An 18,775-nucleotide genomic window follows, 5' to 3' on the forward strand; every position below is an offset into this window, starting at 1 on the left:
CTTTTCCAAATGATTTTGGTTTTCATGTTTTCGTGGGTTTTCGAGATGGATCGGGATCTTTTTCTGATCTGATATTTATCTAAGTAAATGTTATTAATATGAATAGTGGTTAATAAATGAAAGAAAAAGTAGTTAAATTTTATTCATTCATTAATATTAAAACACAAGTGGCACAATATTTATAAAAGATCAGGAGTGATCAGATTAGAAAAGGATCTCAATCCCTTCGGGATACTCTCAACGACTTATGTTATTATGATAATAGAATCTTAATGATCCGATCGATAGCTTAAAGCTTGCAAGAAGAATAACGAAATCGAAAGAAGTAAACATAAGTATACAATAAAAGACAATTTGTTCGATTAGTAATAAATAGTGATTGCAACTTAATTACATCTTTCTTTTGCAATTAGTTGTAGCAGTCAGCACCAATCATACATTTTCTCTAGTAAAATGCTAAACGGTTAAAAGAAGGAAAGAAGGACGACAAAAACGTAACATGAGCTACCGCTTCATGCGTCCTTCGCTTTCTTCCTTGTGGCTGGCAAGAATTATTAAAATAATATTTAAAAAAGAATGCAAAAAATAAAATTAAATTAAAAAGGCAGCCATTATCCACAAGCACCAGCACTCACATCAACATTGAAACATGCTAAGTGGCCATAAGGAAGAGAGAGAATGACGCATGAAACGGTAGCACAAACTGTCATTTCTGTCGTCCTTTTCATTATTCATTAATGGGCAGAAATTTTCATCTTAATCCAAAGGATTTCAGATACTTGATTGATACTAAGAATTTATCGGTTTCATAACTTTAAGCAATTTCTTGATCTCAGACAAATATTATATTGATAAAACTGTTTATGGCTCTACCATTGGTGATTTAAGACTTGGTTTTAGAGCAATGATATATGGCTGAACATTGGTGAAACGGCACCAGTTTATTGCGTTTTGTATTTGTTGAGTCAAGCACCAAAACGACACAAAAGTGAGAGTGTAAACTGGCCATTTTCGGGGTTGACGTTGGGTTTACGTGGGGATATATCATTTTTCTTTTGTTATTATATTAATTTCCAAAGTATAGTTTCAGTTTTTTATCAAAACCAAAGCAAGGCTAATTAGTTAATTACTTATCCGAATTGTCCCTTTCAAATTTTTGGGAACTAAAAAAATTTTTTAGATGCTATGTATGTATCGAATGAACACGTAAGACGAGAAATGAACATGTAACAGTATATTTTTCATAAAATGCTCTTCTTAAATTTTTTTGAAAAGAGGAGTTTCATAAATTACTTGTACAAAATAATTAAACCCAATGCCGTTTTCTTAATGATCTTCTAAGATAATTTTGATGCAGCAGCAAGCTTCAAATGATCAAGTCCAATGTTCATTCCATTATAAGCAATGGGAGCATACATCCATAAATCATCAGAGCTCAGGAGCTGCAAAATAACAAAATCAACAGAATTAGATCACTAATTAATACATTTTCTTTAAATTTCAAAAAAAATAAAAAATTTGTTGAAAGGATTGGTAATTGATTCTCTCTTTAATTACCTTAATTTGGAGCTGTAGGAACTTCACATATTGGACTGCTTCTTCAAGCATTGTGCTAATATCAACTTTTGTTCCATTTGGTACCAGGTTCTGTAAAATCCTCAGCCTCTCGTTGATCCTCTCTCTTCTTTTCTGCAACATAGATGTGAATCAGGAAACATAAGTTCATCAGCATTCTATTCAATAAGCTGCAAAAATGCGAATTCGGATTATTTTTTTCGTCATAGATAATTACCCTTGCATAGAGGCTTTGAGGATCAGTTGCTGAGCCCCTGCTGGCTCTAGTTTTGCCACTGAGATTGAGAGCTACCTTCCCTTTTGATGAATCCTCTCCTCCAATTTGATCCTGAGATGCATTCGACTCATCTTCCGAGCAGCAGCTGCTTGATAGCTGCGGCCTATTAGCACCAATAATACTCTTATTGTTTTCATTTTCATTATTATTGGCATCATTATCCTCCTCAGTATTGCTGATTGCTGAGACAGCACGCTTTTGATTCTTCTTTGACTTCAGATTCCTCTTGTTGTTCTTTTGAACCTGCATATTGTTGAAACAAAATCAGAACAAGCCATACAAAGTAACCAAGCAAAAATATAAGAATGGATCTTGAATAATGGACTTACGTCAGTTGCATTTCTTGATCTTTTCTTAGAACATTCTGATGGGTTGTTGAGTTTCTCTTCAACCGCCGGTTCTGTAGCTTGCATCTCAGATTCATTTTTCGTGTCCAAAGCCTTAATAGGAAAGCCAAGTTCGGGTTTGTTTCCATCACTAATGTTATTATTCTCTTGATTATTCAAACACTCATCCTCACCTTGATTATCAATAAGGTATGAGCTAGTGTTACAATTTGCATCCCCCATGCAAAAATCCATGGAAATGGAGCTATTGATATTGTTATCATTAATGTTGTTATTGCCCAAGATTTGATGTGAGTCACTCAAATAAATGCTTTCTTGGCTTGATGAATAGGGGTAAAAAATGCTACTGCCACCACCTCCACTATAAGCACCTATATCTAAAGAATAGTATGAACCATAATCATTAGCACCATGGCTAGGCCAAAATGTTGGTGATGATGAATTTCCAAAGCTTGAGCTGCCCTCAAGCTCGGCGGAGACTGGGCAGTTTCCAAGCAATTGAGCCATGAAATCAGCTTCTTGATCGGTGGTGCACATTCCACTTAAAGAGCTCCACTCTCCCTCTGCAATTGCTCCCTCCATTAATTTCTAGTTTGTATTTTTTTTTTCTTTTTTAAACGTTCAAGGAAGCTAATAAGAAGCTCAATTGTAATTCAATTAATGCTTGAATGGGAAACAAGATTAAGGGACATATTTATACCCAACAGCTTAGAAGAATGTCGCAAAAAGCATTGACTTAATATTGTGAAACAATATCTCATATGATATTAATCAATTATTCGTATGCAAAAGGTTTTCAAATTCCGTAATGGGGCCAAGTACAACTCATCAGGAATAGACCAAGCTCACACAATCATGCACTAAAATAAAATTAAATGACATGCATCATTTTACGTGGCCTTAAACATTACCAAGTGACAAAAACAAAAGAATGGTTTTAGTTTTTTTTTAAAATTTAAGTTTCATTTCACAACTGAAAATCTGACTTAACCTGAGATTAGTTAGGATCAAAATCAAATGAAGTCAATTATTTGGTACTGGGAAATAGAGAATGACACCTGGCAATCAAGAGAACGTGGGGGGGTTTTATTTTAATTAATTAATATGATGAACACGAAATAAAATGATTAATTATGTAAAAACAGCATGGAAAATGAAAGTGATGTTAATAAAAGGACTGCCAGATCGTGGAGATGAGTATGAGAAATTCTCAAAACTCATATAGAATCAGACAGTGCCATCTGTTTTCTGGATATTTGTCTCCTCTTCTCATTGACACCTAACAAGTGTTCTTCCAACTTTTTAGCTAGAAACTGAATCTGATCAAAATTTGAACATTTTGATTCATATATTTTGTTTAATGATCAAACAAGATAGATTCATTGGACTGTGTTCCAATTGTAAAACCTCCAATACATACTTTGAACTTCTATTAGGGTGCATATTCTGGTTAATTAGAATACATTAATTCTATGTTAAATGTGTCTTAAGGATATATGTTAAGATACTTATTTTATAAAGGGTGTCGAAAAGATAAAACTTTGATCACTCTATAGACGTACGAAAGTGGCATACAATTATCTTTTGGATTTATGTAAAATGGTTAGAGAATCATAGATGTATGAGCAAATGAGTTGCATTAATGGCAATAGTTAGAAGTCCATTGAAGCAATAAATTTGTGTGAAAATTATATATTTGAGGGACTCATTTTTAATTCCATATATATATATATATATATATGATCATTTTTCATCAAATTTTGCTTAAAGAATATGTTTTAACTTCAAGCGTAGTAATTAAGTGAATGTTAAATACTTAAACTGGTAAAACATTTGACACAGATCTAATAATATTAATTTATAAAAGAAAAATCAAGATGCATTTGGTTATAGTTGATTTATTAAGATTTAAAAGCCACTTGATGGTTAATGGTTTTTTTAAACATGATAATGGTTGGGTGCTTGTTATAAAATAATTAGATAGAAATTATTGAAGTTGCTCAAAATAAACAAAATCCAATTTTTTAAGGTTGCTTACAAAAGAAGAGGAAGAGAGATCAGAGCTTGCTTCCCTTTCGATTTCAAATCCCCAAATCATTGTAAATTCATTAAGACAACTCCAATCATTTACTAAATTTAGTTAACATAAACAAAAATAATAATAATATCTACCACTTTACATATATTCCATATCAATCTATCAACCCATATATTAACTATATCTACCTATCTACCATATCTATCTCTAAATTCATATCTATACTCTATATTTTCTTATTATACTTCTTATTAACTAATATAAAACCACATTCAACATCCTATTATCTCCCACACATGTTGGAATAATTTACAATGTTATAAATAAGATACAAACTCATCTCTAATAACTAGCTAGGTCCAATTATTTTTCATAAGATTTTAACTTTAATTTAACAAAATCCAACAGTATCAAATTACTTTTACCACTAAAATAAAATATGGATAACCTTTTTAATTAATTTTAAAATTGTTTTGACGTATAAAAATAGACTTCTTACTTAATACGATAACTATTTGAACGTAAATTTTTAACTCCATTCAAGACATCGGTTATGTATATATATATACACTCACACTTTATCTAAAACTTCGATTGATTCAAATTTTAATATTAGATTTAATTAAAATAAAATAAAATCAAATATAATTAATGTAATGATTATTGATTTTAGTGCATCTCGATTAGTTTAAATGATAAAATCTCTTATAATTATATAGTTTTTAGATTGGGTTTACTTCCCATTTCGCACTAAAGTTGGGATTGTTAATTCTGGGGAAATGAGTATGAAAAATGAAAACAAAACACCCATTACAGTATAATAAGATTGTTTTAAAACTGAATTCATATGAACTCATTAATTTTTCTTGGCTTTCTTTTTCAAATGAAACCTAGCAAAGCAGTGTGAATCAAAATTTTGCTTGGCTTCCATTACTCTTTTCACTTACATTTCAACCATAATATATTACTATAATTAATGTTAGGGAGTCAAAACCATGAAAGTAAAGAAAGTCTATTTCACTCTTATTACCACCCATTGCTTATACCCAAGTAATTAATTCTTAATTTAGTGATAAAGCCTCATCACGAGCTGTGTAACATGTAATTAAACTAAAAAAACTATTTGGGAGGGGTAAAGAGCCTTAACTGTGACTACACCCCGAATCCGAATTAGTCGGGGTCCAATGCGGTCATCGGAAATCGGGTGATTTAAACAAAAAAAAAAACTAAAAAAACAAGTGCTAATTACAAAACCCAAAAAGGTTATCCTGTAATTTAGCCTAAACTTAAAGTCTCTCACACAAAATCAATCCAATTAAATGAAATAGTTCTCCAAAAATGAAAAATTTAAGAACCATCTATCCTCCAATGGCCACATCCCCAAAAACCCACCAAAGATTCTGGCGACCTTCACGCTCCAACTACGCGTAATATTATTAATTAAACAAATTATTTTTGCTAAACGAAGCTTCCAAATTAAACATTTTATAAATATTCAAACACACACACTTTCATGTATATATTTTTTGGAAAATTAACAGGAAGCCGGCCACTTGCACGATCTCTTGTTGGCTGGTACATACAAAAGCTTTATAAGTTGATAAAATTAACAAGGTAGCTAGGGTTTTGGCATAATGGAATAAGATCTTGGCTCTGCAGCAATATTGGAAACTCATCATAAAATCTGATTTTATTCTTCACACATGAGATTAATTACATTTCTCGATTCACGCCGGCCGCCAGCGCGACCCATAAATTTTTATTTGAAGAAAAGGCAAAAAAAAAAAAAAAATCTGTTATGGATAGAGCTGGCAGCTTGGTTCACAGCCCCTGGCTATTAAAGAATGGCGAGAGAGGACATTAATACAAATTGTATCATCGTGAATTTAATATATCAACCTCATTTGTTTAAGATATGAAATTCTTTTTTTATATTTTATTTTATAAAATGTTTAATTTGGGGAATAGCTATGGTGTAGATGCGATATTCATCATTTTGGTACATTAGACATATAGCCTGATACGTTAAACATGTAACATGAAGCATTACACTTAATTCCAAAATCCTAAATTTATAAGATTTGATGTTTATTTTAGGGTTATAACTTTTCATATTTCTATGAATTTATAACATGAATCATTAAACTTATAACATAACATATATATTAGGCTCATAATATGTGTTAACGCTCACATTGTATAACGGGTAACCCTATAAATTAGAGGCTAATGTGATCGAGTTGCTGATTATGCATCATAAAGCACGATTTTAGAGTAATATAGAGCCACATGGTTTGGATATGGTTCATAATTATCATGGGGATTAATCCAATTTTATTTGCTAAGAGTTATGTGTGCTTTGTTGTTTAATCACGAATTTAGAGGATTTGATGCAATATACAATTAATGAGCTCTCACTATCCCTGGGAATCAAATCAATCTCTGAAAGATAAGAACTAAAAAATAATGAGTAGTGATTCTAACTTCCAAAGAGAAAAATAAAATAAGAAGAATGCTATGCATTAAAAACTTATTGAAACTTCTTGCATTCGGGCACATGTGAATCTTGTGGCTAGGTAGATGGAATGTGGTGGTGCTTGCATGGGAGGTTTAATCGGTGGGATTTGATGTCTTAATTTGATCACATGAGACTGTTTATGATATGTGAAGATTGACAATTGACGGAGAGTAAGTCACGATTTTAATATGAATAATGATGTTAAAGACTTGTTTAAATATTAATGTTGGGTTCTTGTCAATTAGGTTAAGTTTTTGGATCAAGTAGTTTTTTTAACATAATAGTAAAGCCAATGCCTCAAGTTTTGATTTTCTCTAAGTATGTAAAAATTCTTTCAATTTTTTTCTTCAATTTTCTAGTTCATTGTTGAAGTACTATTGTATTTTAATCTGTTTACTAACTTTTATCGTTAAAGTTATAGTCCATTTTTCACGTGATAAGTTTTAAATATTATTGTTAGAGTAACACAAGACGTTCATTAATTGATAATATTTCATTTGAGATATAAATTTTATATCCCAACTTTATAAATATATTATTACTCAACAACATCTTATTATCCATCCATGAGTGGAAGAATAAAACAGCTACATAGGTCAAGGGCACAAATAAATATTATAACATATGAGAAACCTACATGGAATAACAAGAAAACTAGTTAAACTAGCTACTTCATTAAAATAGAAAATTATTTATCAAAGATAAACATAATAAAAAGGTTGACAGTGCTTAAATTAATTAAGAACTTCCTTCAGCATGTCTCTTTACGATAATTGGCTTAAGCTTTCAATAAGTCTATCGAATTTCAGTTCTTGGTTTTATTTTATTTTATTTTTTTGAAGTCTTAAAACGAATTTCTTTGACTCTTTGAATTGGAACTTTTGCTAGTTACATAATTAGAACACATGCCCTCCTCGTGAAAACAATAAACTACTCTTAATTAATCGAAAGTAAAAGTTCTCACACCCACCAAGAGAGAAAGACCTCTCCTTTGTATATATATATTTATAGCCCTCAATAACCAATAAACTCCGTGTATGTGTGTGTATATATATATATATACATTCGCTGCATGCGTTGACATGACACAATTTTAGTTGATGAACTGAAGATGCAACTTAGAGTCTTAGACTCAATAATAAGGGATAATGACACGAGTCCCTGTTAGAAATTATTTTTATCATAAAAAGTTCTGATAAATTTTTAATATCTCCGTTTATTTTATATGTATGAATTATGGGCTGAATCTTGGAGTTAGGGTTCTCGATAGATTGAGAAAGAAGCATGGTATTGGTCGTTAATCATTATTGAAACTTTAAAGTCTAGAAGATTGTATTAATCTCAAGGATTTTCCCAACAATTATACTTTTTTTCTTTTCTAAGATGTTAAAGACATGTTCTAGCTTTGTGTAATTACTCGATGAAAGTATATGTCAAAAATGAAAATTTGGAAGGAAAATCTGATTGAAGTGGCTAATAATTAATATTTGGAGAAAGTTAAACGAGGGCATGCACAACTTAAACCCCGTTTAGTTTTGAAAATAGACAATGGTACCTTAAATCCCAGAGTATTTAAATTGTTTGATAAATAGTAATTGATTTAATTTGTAAGCTAAGCTAATTTAATTTACCACTTGTATGATAAAAAAAATTATAATATCTTTATTGGTTTTATCAAAATTATTGCTTAAAATTCATATTTATTATACAATGTTAACTTCTATTTTATAATTACAGTATCTTAATATCAAATAAGATCAGGGGCGGATGTAGTATGTGACCAGTGGGAACTGCAGCCCTCACTAGCTAAAAAAAAAAACAATTTTTAAAAATAAGGAAAATTATTTAAGATTTCTAATTAGCACCCATTAAATCTATTAAAATTGACCCTATAAATTTTATAAACTTACAAAATTTAAACTTTAACTTTTAAAATTATAAAAGCCTACGCTATAATTAAAAATAATTATACGTCATCACCACAAACATTTTTCTATTCTTAAAAATACATCAAGAACAATTATAAATGTATTAACAAATATTTTATACATTCAAGGTTTTAATTTTAAAATTTTACTATCATGTAATCTAACCCCCAGTAAATTATTTTTCTAAATCCGCCACTTAATAGGATCTCAATAACAGAATAAAAATTATTTCAATTCTTACTTATATGTTGTTTTAGTTTTTTGCCAACTAAAATAACCAAGGATTTATTAAACTCACACCCCATTCCCATTATATTGTTTCCTTTTAAAGTTTTATTTTTTTTATTTAATTATTATTATTATTATTAGATAATTTTTTTTAGATATATAAGTGAAGGCAACAGTATACATTTGTATATTGATCAAGTGCTCACTGGATCACATATGTTGACAAGTTCAAATCTCGACGGGGACCTCTAGTAAATGACCACGAAAACAACAAAAACTATAATGCTATATAGCCGTGAACACATTAATATAGCTAGTTCTATGTATTCTCTTTTTTTTTTTTTCAATTATTTTTGGCTTCAATCCAATTTTACGACCCATCAAATCAAATGAGTTGCATTTCTTTTTCACGAAAATAAATTCAGTTAATATAAAAAAGAACAGCTAAACGCGCAAAACAGTCTAGCATATAAACACTCGGTGATCACTTAATAGGAAAAATATTGATTAATATTTTGATCAAAGCGGAAGCACTAAATGCCCTTAAAATCTTTTGAATAGTTAGAGAAGAAGAATTCAAATGCAAAATTAACTTCCGTGTCGCCGCATAATCCCAAAATATATAGCTTGATAATATACATACATATATGTATATATATATATATATATATATATATAAACAAATTATAAATTGAGAAACAATTTTATAGATTCAGTTTTATTCTCTCTGGATGATAAGCCTAAGCTATGCTGCATTCAACACTAGATTTTTAAAATAAACAGAAATTAAAGTCACTGTTTGGGCGATTAAAAGAGCACGTGCTTCATCCGGTTAAGGTAGAATTAGGGGTGGGCAAAAAAACCGTAGTCTTAAAAAAACCGAACCGAACTAACGGTTTTTTTTAATTCGGTAAAAAAAAAACCGAACGGTACAATTTATAAAAAAACCGAGCCGAAAAACCGAATTATTTTTAAATTTTATTAAATTAAATATGTGTTCATTTTTAACTAATTGTGTAAGATAACTAACATAAACTTGCATACACACAATCAGAGTATATATATATGTTAGTGTTACAATTTCGTAAATTTTTATTTCCCAAAATAAACCCTAAAATCAAATATAAAACAATTTCTTAAATTTCATAAATTTCAATTTCTTGAAGAATTTTTTAGGCCAATGCAATCTCAAGAACAACAGCAAGTAGCTGAAGAGTAAATGATAGTTGATTGATGTTGCTTACCAGTAAGTTTTTTTTTTTTTTTTAAACTAGCATCTTATTATATAGATTGTTTATTTAATTATTTATTAATAGTTAGTAAGATATTATTGATAAAATGTGTTTTGAATACTTTGTATTTATTGTTAATATTTATAATGAAATTAGGATGAACTTGTTGAAAAAAATTATTACATTTATGAAGCTCAATGGGCTAAAAATTTAAAAATTCAAAATAGGCCCAATAGGTCCAGAACCGAAAAAACCGAACCGAACCGAAAAAAACCGTTTAAGTTCGGTTATTTTTTAGTTCGGTTCTTATTTGGTTCTTTTTATAAAATAACCGATTTAAATCGATTCTACTTAATTTCGAACCGAACCGAACCGTGCCCACCCCTAGGTAGAATCTTCTCTGCTCCATTACGATGAGTAGATACAATGGCACCAGAGCCTTCTTCGGTGTAAGCTATAGGTCGACCAGAGAATTGTTACTTAAAAATCGGGCACGATGACACATCAAGGCAGCAATTTCGCCACGTCCAAATCGTACAAGGGAGGCACAATAACCAATGTACGGTTTTTGCAATCCATTTGATCCATGATGGCCCGGATATGGAGGATGTGGGGGGACCTTCTAGACACAAAGGGTGGCTGCTTATAAAACCCCGAAAAACGACAGAAAAATGGGAGAACAAAAAAAAAAAAAAAAAGAGGAAACTCCACCATTTTGGATTCAGAGCTTACTTTCGTAAAATCTTTAAAAAACATTCCTTTCATTTAACAATTGTTAGCTTACATAGATCTATAGTCTAATGTTTTTCCCGAAACCCTACATACTGACTTAAGTATCGGAGGATTTTCGTCAGAAAAACCACAGGCACCCCTGATCTATTTCTGTGAGTGCAAGGCAGAAGAGAAGGAGCGACGTTGGTTGAGGTCACAGAATCCACTCGATTGGGGAAGGAACGAGCAGCGTAGTGCCCCAGTCATAGCTAACCTGAGCGTTGATGTGACAACATGATCAGCCCTACAACACGACCAAATTTCTGCATCAATAGTCACTATCTAATAATCATCATGTATTATTTTCTTCATTTTTTTCCTTGTTATGGAAAATTTCTCAAGCTCTTTTAGACTTAGTAGGACTTGAATATGTTACTATTATTATTGTTTTCTTGTACATTTTTAATTCTATGTCAACGAGTCACTTTCAATTAATTATCACAAAAGATATGTATGATTTTAGTAATTCATTAACTATAACCAAAAATAAAAGACTCATGTGCTCCTATTAATCAATTGTCCAAAGAGAGTAATTCTGCGGCTAATGCTTAATTTGGTTGAATTTCGAATGTATTGCTCATTATCTTCAATGGTGAAACACTCCTCCAATGGTAATTCAAAAGGATTTTGAATATTCAAATATTTTTCCTTTTAGCCTACCTGCAACTCATATTTGGATCCAATATATTAAACTGACCTATGATAGTGTATTTATTCAGCGTGGTTAAGATTTAATTATATATACATTTTTATCAAATAACCTTCAATTATAGATTACAATTTTATAAAAATGTGTGTTCACTTCAATAAATTATACTCAATAAGAAGGAAGACAATTTTAGCAAAGCTTAGAATCAGTCCACAATAGACAGTTGTAAAAGGCCTGGCCCGATGCCCCCTACTCACTACACATACATATATTATATTATATATAATATGCTGCTCATCAGAGAGAGATGACTGCATCTAATGGGAGTTTATTATTTTTATTTTCATTTTTATATTCTTTAAGCATTGTTTTATGTGAGTGATTAGGTTTAAAGAAAAAGAGAATAAATATCCAATTCTTATTAAAATCAATTTCAAATTCAATTCGTTTAGGAATTCGGAGTCAAATGTTCGTAATTGAATTATTGATTAATTAACTAATTTGCCCACCCCCTACTTTTTTTTTTTAAAATTAAAAAATCAAATTGATTATTTAATAAAGATGATTTCATATTAAGAATGATAATAAGACACCATTAGTTGCATTAGGAATGGTTATGGGGGCATGGGCTGGCTGGCCCTTTCTTTAAATCAGCTTTACATAACATTGTGGCTAGGCTGACCTAAGGCCCCTACTCAAAAAAGAAAATTCTAATAATCTAAATTAGCACTATTATTTTTTTTAAAAAAATTCAACTTGTAGTTTGATTTACATACAATATAAATACTACTCAATGTAGCAATCTCTTTGCTTTCAGGGGAGGATTTTAAATAAATAAAAGTACAATTTCTTTTTTTCCCTATGTAGTAATATACATTGACACCTTCTTTTGAAAGTGATGGAGAAATTAAACAAGTCAACCATTTTCTAATTCAGAATAAACAAAGTGAAAATAAATCCATTAACTTATTATTAAGCATTTAAAATGAGGATAATTATAGTAATTGAAACGGCCCATCTGTGCCATTGACCCATGCAACTCGCGATATAAACAATAAAAGGTGAAGAAAAAAAAAATAATATCATAAGATTATGCAAGTTTGAGGGTTCAAATTCAAATCAATTCAATGGTTAGAAGTTTTTAAAACAGAAACATAAAAGAAAATTTTTAAAATTTTTTGTAAAAAATTTGATTCATCTTAAGGCCCTATCTGCCGTTTTAATTAAGGATGTATGAAGTTTTTTATTTGTTAATTTACTCGTCACTCAATTTTAAGCTTTTTTATTAAGTCAAGATTCCCTGCCCTCTAGACACATAATTTATGCAAATATTAATTCTCAACATTAAAAGAATTAGCGTTTGTGTGTGTGAGACCAAAAACAAAACAAAACAAACCTAATCAGAATCTCGTTCCTCCCATTAATATACACATTAACTTTTGGTGCTTAGTTGCCACTTTTATTTATATATTTATTTTTTTACTTATAATAAATAAAAAAATTGAAATTAACAAATATTCACCCAAAAATTACCTTGTTATTAAAAATACTAAAAAGTTTAAATTTGTTCGATTTTCCACACCCATTGTTTACAATATGGATCCATTGTCCACCAAAAAACAGAATAATTCTCACAAACTAACTACCACCACAATTTGTGTTTGCATTTGTTTTGTCATTTCATAAGAGTAATAATATCTTTTTGGTGGATAGTTGATACAAGTTGTATATATTGGGTGCAAAATTGAACAGATTCAGACTTTGTAGTACATTTAACAACAGAATAAACTTAGACTAGACGACTAATATATATATATATATTTATATATTGGAATCTTAGTTCGTTCTTGCAACCAAAATTTAGATTAATGTATATAAATCTAATTGTCAATATATAAATATTATTGAAGTGAATCATCATTATTAGTGGAATAAAGAGAAAAGTTTTGCTTAAATGATTCAATTCAATAATTTAATTCAAGTTACGTTTGATACATTTTTAACGCATAACATTTCATACACATGGCATGGATGTAATATATGTTATGACTATTTAACTAAACGGCAGTGCCTTATCTGGGGGCGGCACTTAATCGTCCAGGTCTTATGGTGCAAAAAGTAAAATATATTAAAAACCAATGAAATTTAAAATATATTAAATTGGTAACATATATATGAATATAATTAATACACATTTTCGGTTAGTTTTTGCAATCAGTGACATGATTAATTAACAAATCAGCATGATTAATAAACAAATCAAATGCATGTTACATTTTGCCCAGATAAATTTAACATAACTGGCCAACTAGAATTGCCATCCCTATGCAAATTGGAAATTGTGTAACAAAAGATTGTAAAACTTTTAAAACATTATGAAAATTTTCAATATTTGCAAGTTCAGTACCTGAAGCTGAATAGAAAGCTAATTACAAAAAAAAAAAATCCACTTGCAACATAACATTTAGCCTTGTACCGGATTCACCGGTTTCCACTCCAAAAACAGATAATGAGAAAACAAGAGAAGAGAAAGAGGGGAACGCTATATATAAAATTCAACCGTAAACCGCATTTAACAAAAACAAAAAATTACCCCCCAGTTCACTTGTGCGTTTCACTGAGAAACCAGCAACAGTTCAATGCAACTATGCCTAGCACAAGGATGCAGCAGGACCATCATGCACGTCTCTGCATAAGTCACCCGAATCGGATCATAACTGCAGAATATTATTGCTACTGCTCCTCATCATCAAACAGCCTTTCGCCCAAAGCCCGCTGTGAGAGTCTGTAATACAGAATACCCATTGTCGCCATGCATGCCCTGTGCATCGATAATAGAAATCAGGTAAACAAAACAATAATTCATCCCAAGGGTCAAACAAAAAGGAGATTTGTAATGTGGACATTGGACAGTACATGATTGCTATCAAAAGAAGGATTTTTCGGGGATCTGTCCTCGATGGTCTTGAATGCCGCAAACGACCGTCCGTGGCATCATCTGCATTTGATGCATCTTTACGTGGAGGAGCAGTTACTGGTAAAGTTGGTAATGCACTTGACCAGAAAGGAAGCAGTGCTCGGAGAAACTTATGACGGAGGGGACCTACAATGGCTCACCCCAATCAGTTTAAATTTTAAACCTAGAATTTATGAAAATAGGGAAGAGGGATTGGAAGAATTGCAAGCAGAGTAGGCATTGAACAAAAGCAATATAAGGCACTACACCCTCATTCCAGCAGCCTGGCATTGTTACATGCTACCATTTTCCACCGAAAGAAAGTAGGTAAACATCAGGATTTAATATGAAGATAGTTCCAACCGGTTCATCACATAAATAAGAAGCTTCTACTCACCTCTTCGACTGTACTTCTTATGATTCCCATCTTCATCATCTGCAAAATATGAAATTTCAGAGTTCTGTCGCTCAACCTGGGATGAACTCTTTCGTGTTGTGGCACCAGGCTGGGTTACATTTCAGTATCAAAAGAAATGAATTAAACAACTAACAAGCAAGGATGAACCAAGCTTGAAAGCATAAGATAATGACATAACTATCTTATTTTTATATTCAACGATTAATTACAAAACCCTTACCACAGGACTAGAGCTTTTGATAAAATTTCCAGCTGGACTAGGGCCATCTATCTCCATAATTTCTGACACCGTAGATGGAGCCGTGTATCCTTCAGTTATGTTTATTCCATCTTTTGAGGGTGATGAGCTTGCATTTACATTAACTATCGGATCAGAGGCGAATGCAGGTGGAGGACCACGGGACTCTGCCACTGCTAAAGAAACTGGATGATTTCCAAACAAATTCTTTTCCAGACCAGTCTGCAAAAGTATTGAACAAAAGTAATTTACAATCTAATCCAACTGAACACTAGTATAGCAAGCTTAGTGACTACAGAATCTTTTTGAATATCCTTCTACATTTCAGAATCAACAAATATAGCAACAAGAGATCCCTCCCCAGACACTAAATCCAAAAAAGATGCATGCATTGAACCCCAAAAATAATGGCCATAAGGCTTCATCATGTGACCTATCTAATCATCAAAGAGAACAATATGCACTAACTCATAGTGGTGAAAGCTGCATTCAATTTAGTACCACTTAGGACCCTCACCAGCATAATTGCTTCCTTCAGTAGTGAATGAAGGCGAGATCCTGAATCTTTAACATTTTTAGGAGGCCATATCTGCAACAACCATGAGAAAATGAACCATAGTGTACAACTTAGACTGCCAGAAGAATAAGATAAGCAACAAATTAAAGGTGTACTAGAGTGCAAAAGCATCAAGCAAAAAATGACAGGTGACATCACTGGTTCGCTTGTAAAAGCACACAAATAACCATAGACAGAAATGCTCAATTCAATCAGAATTTCAAGGCACCACCACAGAATTGCATGGTTCACTTGTAATTGCACACAAATATCCATAGATAGAAATGCTCACTTCAATCAAAATTTCAAGGCATATATCAGTTGCGAAGCAATTTATTCTTTCCCCAATTTCGAGACAAAGTATACCCAAATCACTTTGCAGGAAAACTTTTGCCTCGGTCTCACTTGAGCCTTGAACACATAAAGGATCAGGAGAATATTTTAAAGGGCTTCTCTAACCTCTCATACAATAGGTTCCCTGTGGCAGAACTCCTACTATCCTTATTTTATTTATAGTTTTTTCAGGTGTGCAAAAACAAATATTTCTTCTACCCTCACTTCGCACATAATTACCTACACATGCAAGACCATCTGCTTTTAGTTTTCTTGACACTTTTTCCCTACTTAAATTTTAATTTACAGTTGTGGTCTCTTGGTATGCACTGAAGATATGAACTTTTTTTAAAAAAAAAAAAAATTAAGCAACTTAATAGTTTAACCAAGGAGATTGACAACAAATCGTTTTGAGTATTCTACCCTTTCAAAACGTAAAAAATAAATAAATCTGAGAGTGTTTACATATCACCTGATATACTTGCCATCAGAAACATGACACCAAGCAAATGGAAAAAGAAATGCTCTAAGATGAAAACAAGTAATAAAAATCTCACCGTAGTGGAACATAAAGGACACACATATCCAGCAGGTGCAGTGTGAGGAGGAAAGCTTTTGATATGTGAAACCAAGCAACTTGTGTGGATAACATCTAAAACAAGAAAAAATAGTTTTATGCTAAAAAGTATCATTTCAAAATGGATTCCCAACAAAAACTTGCATGTTGAATCAAGTATTTATATCTGCAAAATTACATACGTAAGCAACCCAATCGAGTGGTTTCTGAACCAGACTCCTCTTCTAGAACAGCTTGGCACTGGCAACACTTTGGAGGCCAATCATACTCCCCATCTATCACCCATTCTGAGTAAGTCCGAACCTACAAAAGTGAACAGAGTAAGTAAAAGCAACAAGCAAAAAAAGATTAAAAAAATTCAAATTCCCTCAGATATTTTTTCTCAAGTAAAATTATAAGCACATTTAACACTTGTTTAACAGTAAAATCTCATCCATATATGCAAACACACATCCCTACTCCACATAAAAATCATAATTGCCTCCGTAGCTTACTTTCTCTTTCTTTATACAACAAAACTGACCTATGCTCCTATTCAATTTACCAAATTAACTCCTTATATAACCTATTTCTCAAAATATATGCAAACCCATAATGCCACACAAGTATGCAAACTTCATTGCAGCATTCAAATTCCAATGGAACATAAAAAAAAAACCCTTAGAACCCAATTCACTTACTACACATATTTGATGCTCGGGGAAGCAAATGCATTCGCCACAAACGGGAACTTTGTGCACAAAACAATATAACTTGGTAGCCTGAAACATCCAAAAAATAAACAAAAAACAAATTAATCACTCTTCAACTGAACAAAATTTCACAATTCATCAAGCCACGATGAAAGCTAAAACCGAACAAGACTGCATCGAGTTTCTCCGTTTCTGTTTTTTCATTTTTTTTTTTAACACGACAATCAAGTTGATCCATTAACTCAACGAACAAAAACAAAAGCCATGATCTGAATCACCCTTCATGCGACTCAATTGAAAATAATAAAATTAAAATAACGCCAAGATGATGAACCCGTCAATTAAATCAGATCTAAAATCCCAATTAATAGATCACACATTTCAACACTAAGTAAATAGTTATAGCCCCAATAAGCAAAAATTAAAATTTTAAACTAATTTTAACAAATCATACAAAATAATCAGCTCAGAGAAGACAGAAAGCGAATACCTTGCGGCATTTGCAGACCACCATTGCGTCTAAAAGCGTGTGAAAACAGAACCAATCAGTGAATATTTGATGCAATTAACGATTTAAAGAGTATAAAGATTTTTCAATTTTGATAAAAAAATTATCTAGGGTTTAAGGTGAAGCTGACTGAGATCGAACGATAGACGAAGTAGAGTTAGATCTCCGAAGAGAACAAACGGCAACCAAATTCGTTTTGTTTTTGCTTCAGTTGGTAATTTTTGTAATTAATTAATTATTTATTTATTTTTATTGGCCAAATAGGCTTTCCGAAATTGAGTGTGATCTATGAGGCCTCCAACCTATGGCCCAATAATTGTTAAAAAAAAAAAAGGCTTCACAGTGAGCCCAATTGTTTTTTTTAATATTTTAAATTCGTTTTAGCAATTAATTTGATTTTTTTTTAAATACATACAATATTAATTGGCATGGTTAATATTTAAATGAGTACTAAAACATGTTGAACTTGAACTAGACCAATATATTGTTAAGGATATGAAATTATATTAAATACTTGAATTTGAATGTGTCATAATTTTTTTTTAAAAAAATACATATGAACAAAGTTAAAATCAATTTTTTTTTAATTCTTTGTCTCTCTAAATTGAAACTCAAGTTGACAGTTAAATAAGGCTACTACTAGATCAAGCTCTTGATACCAGAATATACTAAACTCTTGAATGTGTATAACTAATTAAGATAGAATTTTGATTTGAAAATCAAGTTTTCTATTTTGTTTCTACTAGGATTTATTTATTTTTATTGAAAGAAGCTGTTTACAACAGTAATTATAAACCCCACACCCCCCAAAAAAAAAAAAAAAAAAATCAGAATCTTCATCTTCACAAGTCACAACCGTGTATCATCGCTTCCCTTGTTATTTTTTAAATTCAAAATTCCCCCGTCTAAATTCAAAAATCAATAAATAAATAAA

At 31.2% G+C, this 18,775-nt stretch overlaps 2 protein-coding genes across 2 annotated transcripts; both read right to left on the reverse strand.

Annotated features, from left to right (window-relative positions):
* Nucleotides 1–1,337: 1,337 nt before the first annotated feature.
* LOC102626338 (transcription factor bHLH84) lies at nucleotides 1,338–2,939 on the reverse strand. Its single transcript, XM_052432078.1, has 4 exons — nucleotides 2,182–2,939; nucleotides 1,793–2,095; nucleotides 1,558–1,689; nucleotides 1,338–1,442 (listed from the first exon to the last, which is right to left on the reverse strand). The coding sequence occupies exons 1-4, from the start codon at nucleotides 2,779–2,781 to the stop codon at nucleotides 1,338–1,340; spliced, it is 1,140 nt and encodes a 379-aa protein (XP_052288038.1). The 5' UTR covers nucleotides 2,782–2,939.
* Nucleotides 2,940–13,902: 10,963 nt separating this feature from the next.
* LOC102608260 (uncharacterized) lies at nucleotides 13,903–18,052 on the reverse strand. Its single transcript, XM_006486859.3, has 9 exons — nucleotides 17,824–18,052; nucleotides 17,322–17,402; nucleotides 16,824–16,944; nucleotides 16,622–16,716; nucleotides 15,693–15,764; nucleotides 15,158–15,397; nucleotides 14,917–15,025; nucleotides 14,480–14,666; nucleotides 13,903–14,384 (listed from the first exon to the last, which is right to left on the reverse strand). Exons 1-9 carry the CDS (start codon nucleotides 17,845–17,847, stop codon nucleotides 14,297–14,299), a joined length of 1,017 nt encoding a protein of 338 aa, XP_006486922.2. The 5' UTR covers nucleotides 17,848–18,052; the 3' UTR covers nucleotides 13,903–14,296.
* Nucleotides 18,053–18,775: the final 723 nt, after the last annotated feature.

The sequence above is a fragment of the Citrus sinensis genome, chromosome 8 (genome assembly GCF_022201045.2).
Source record: "Citrus sinensis cultivar Valencia sweet orange chromosome 8, DVS_A1.0, whole genome shotgun sequence".
Taxonomy (NCBI): domain Eukaryota; kingdom Viridiplantae; phylum Streptophyta; class Magnoliopsida; order Sapindales; family Rutaceae; genus Citrus; species Citrus sinensis.

Coding starts and splice junctions, on each gene's coding strand:
- LOC102626338 (XM_052432078.1), bottom strand. CDS start 2,781: ATGGAGGGAGCAATTGCAGAGGGAGAGTGGAGCTCTTTAAGTGGAATG. Junction 1,690..1,792: donor CTCAAAGCCTCTATGCAAGG/GTAATTATCTAT, acceptor TCTATGTTGCAG/AAAAGAAGAGAGAGGATCAA. Junction 1,443..1,557: donor TCCTACAGCTCCAAATTAAG/GTAATTAAAGAG, acceptor GTTATTTTGCAG/CTCCTGAGCTCTGATGATTT.
- LOC102608260 (XM_006486859.3), bottom strand. CDS start 17,847: ATGGTGGTCTGCAAATGCCGCAAG. Junction 17,403..17,823: donor TGGTCTGCAAATGCCGCAAG/GTATTCGCTTTC, acceptor TGGATGTTTCAG/GCTACCAAGTTATATTGTTT. Junction 14,385..14,479: donor CTTCTTTTGATAGCAATCAT/GTACTGTCCAAT, acceptor ATCGATGCACAG/GGCATGCATGGCGACAATGG.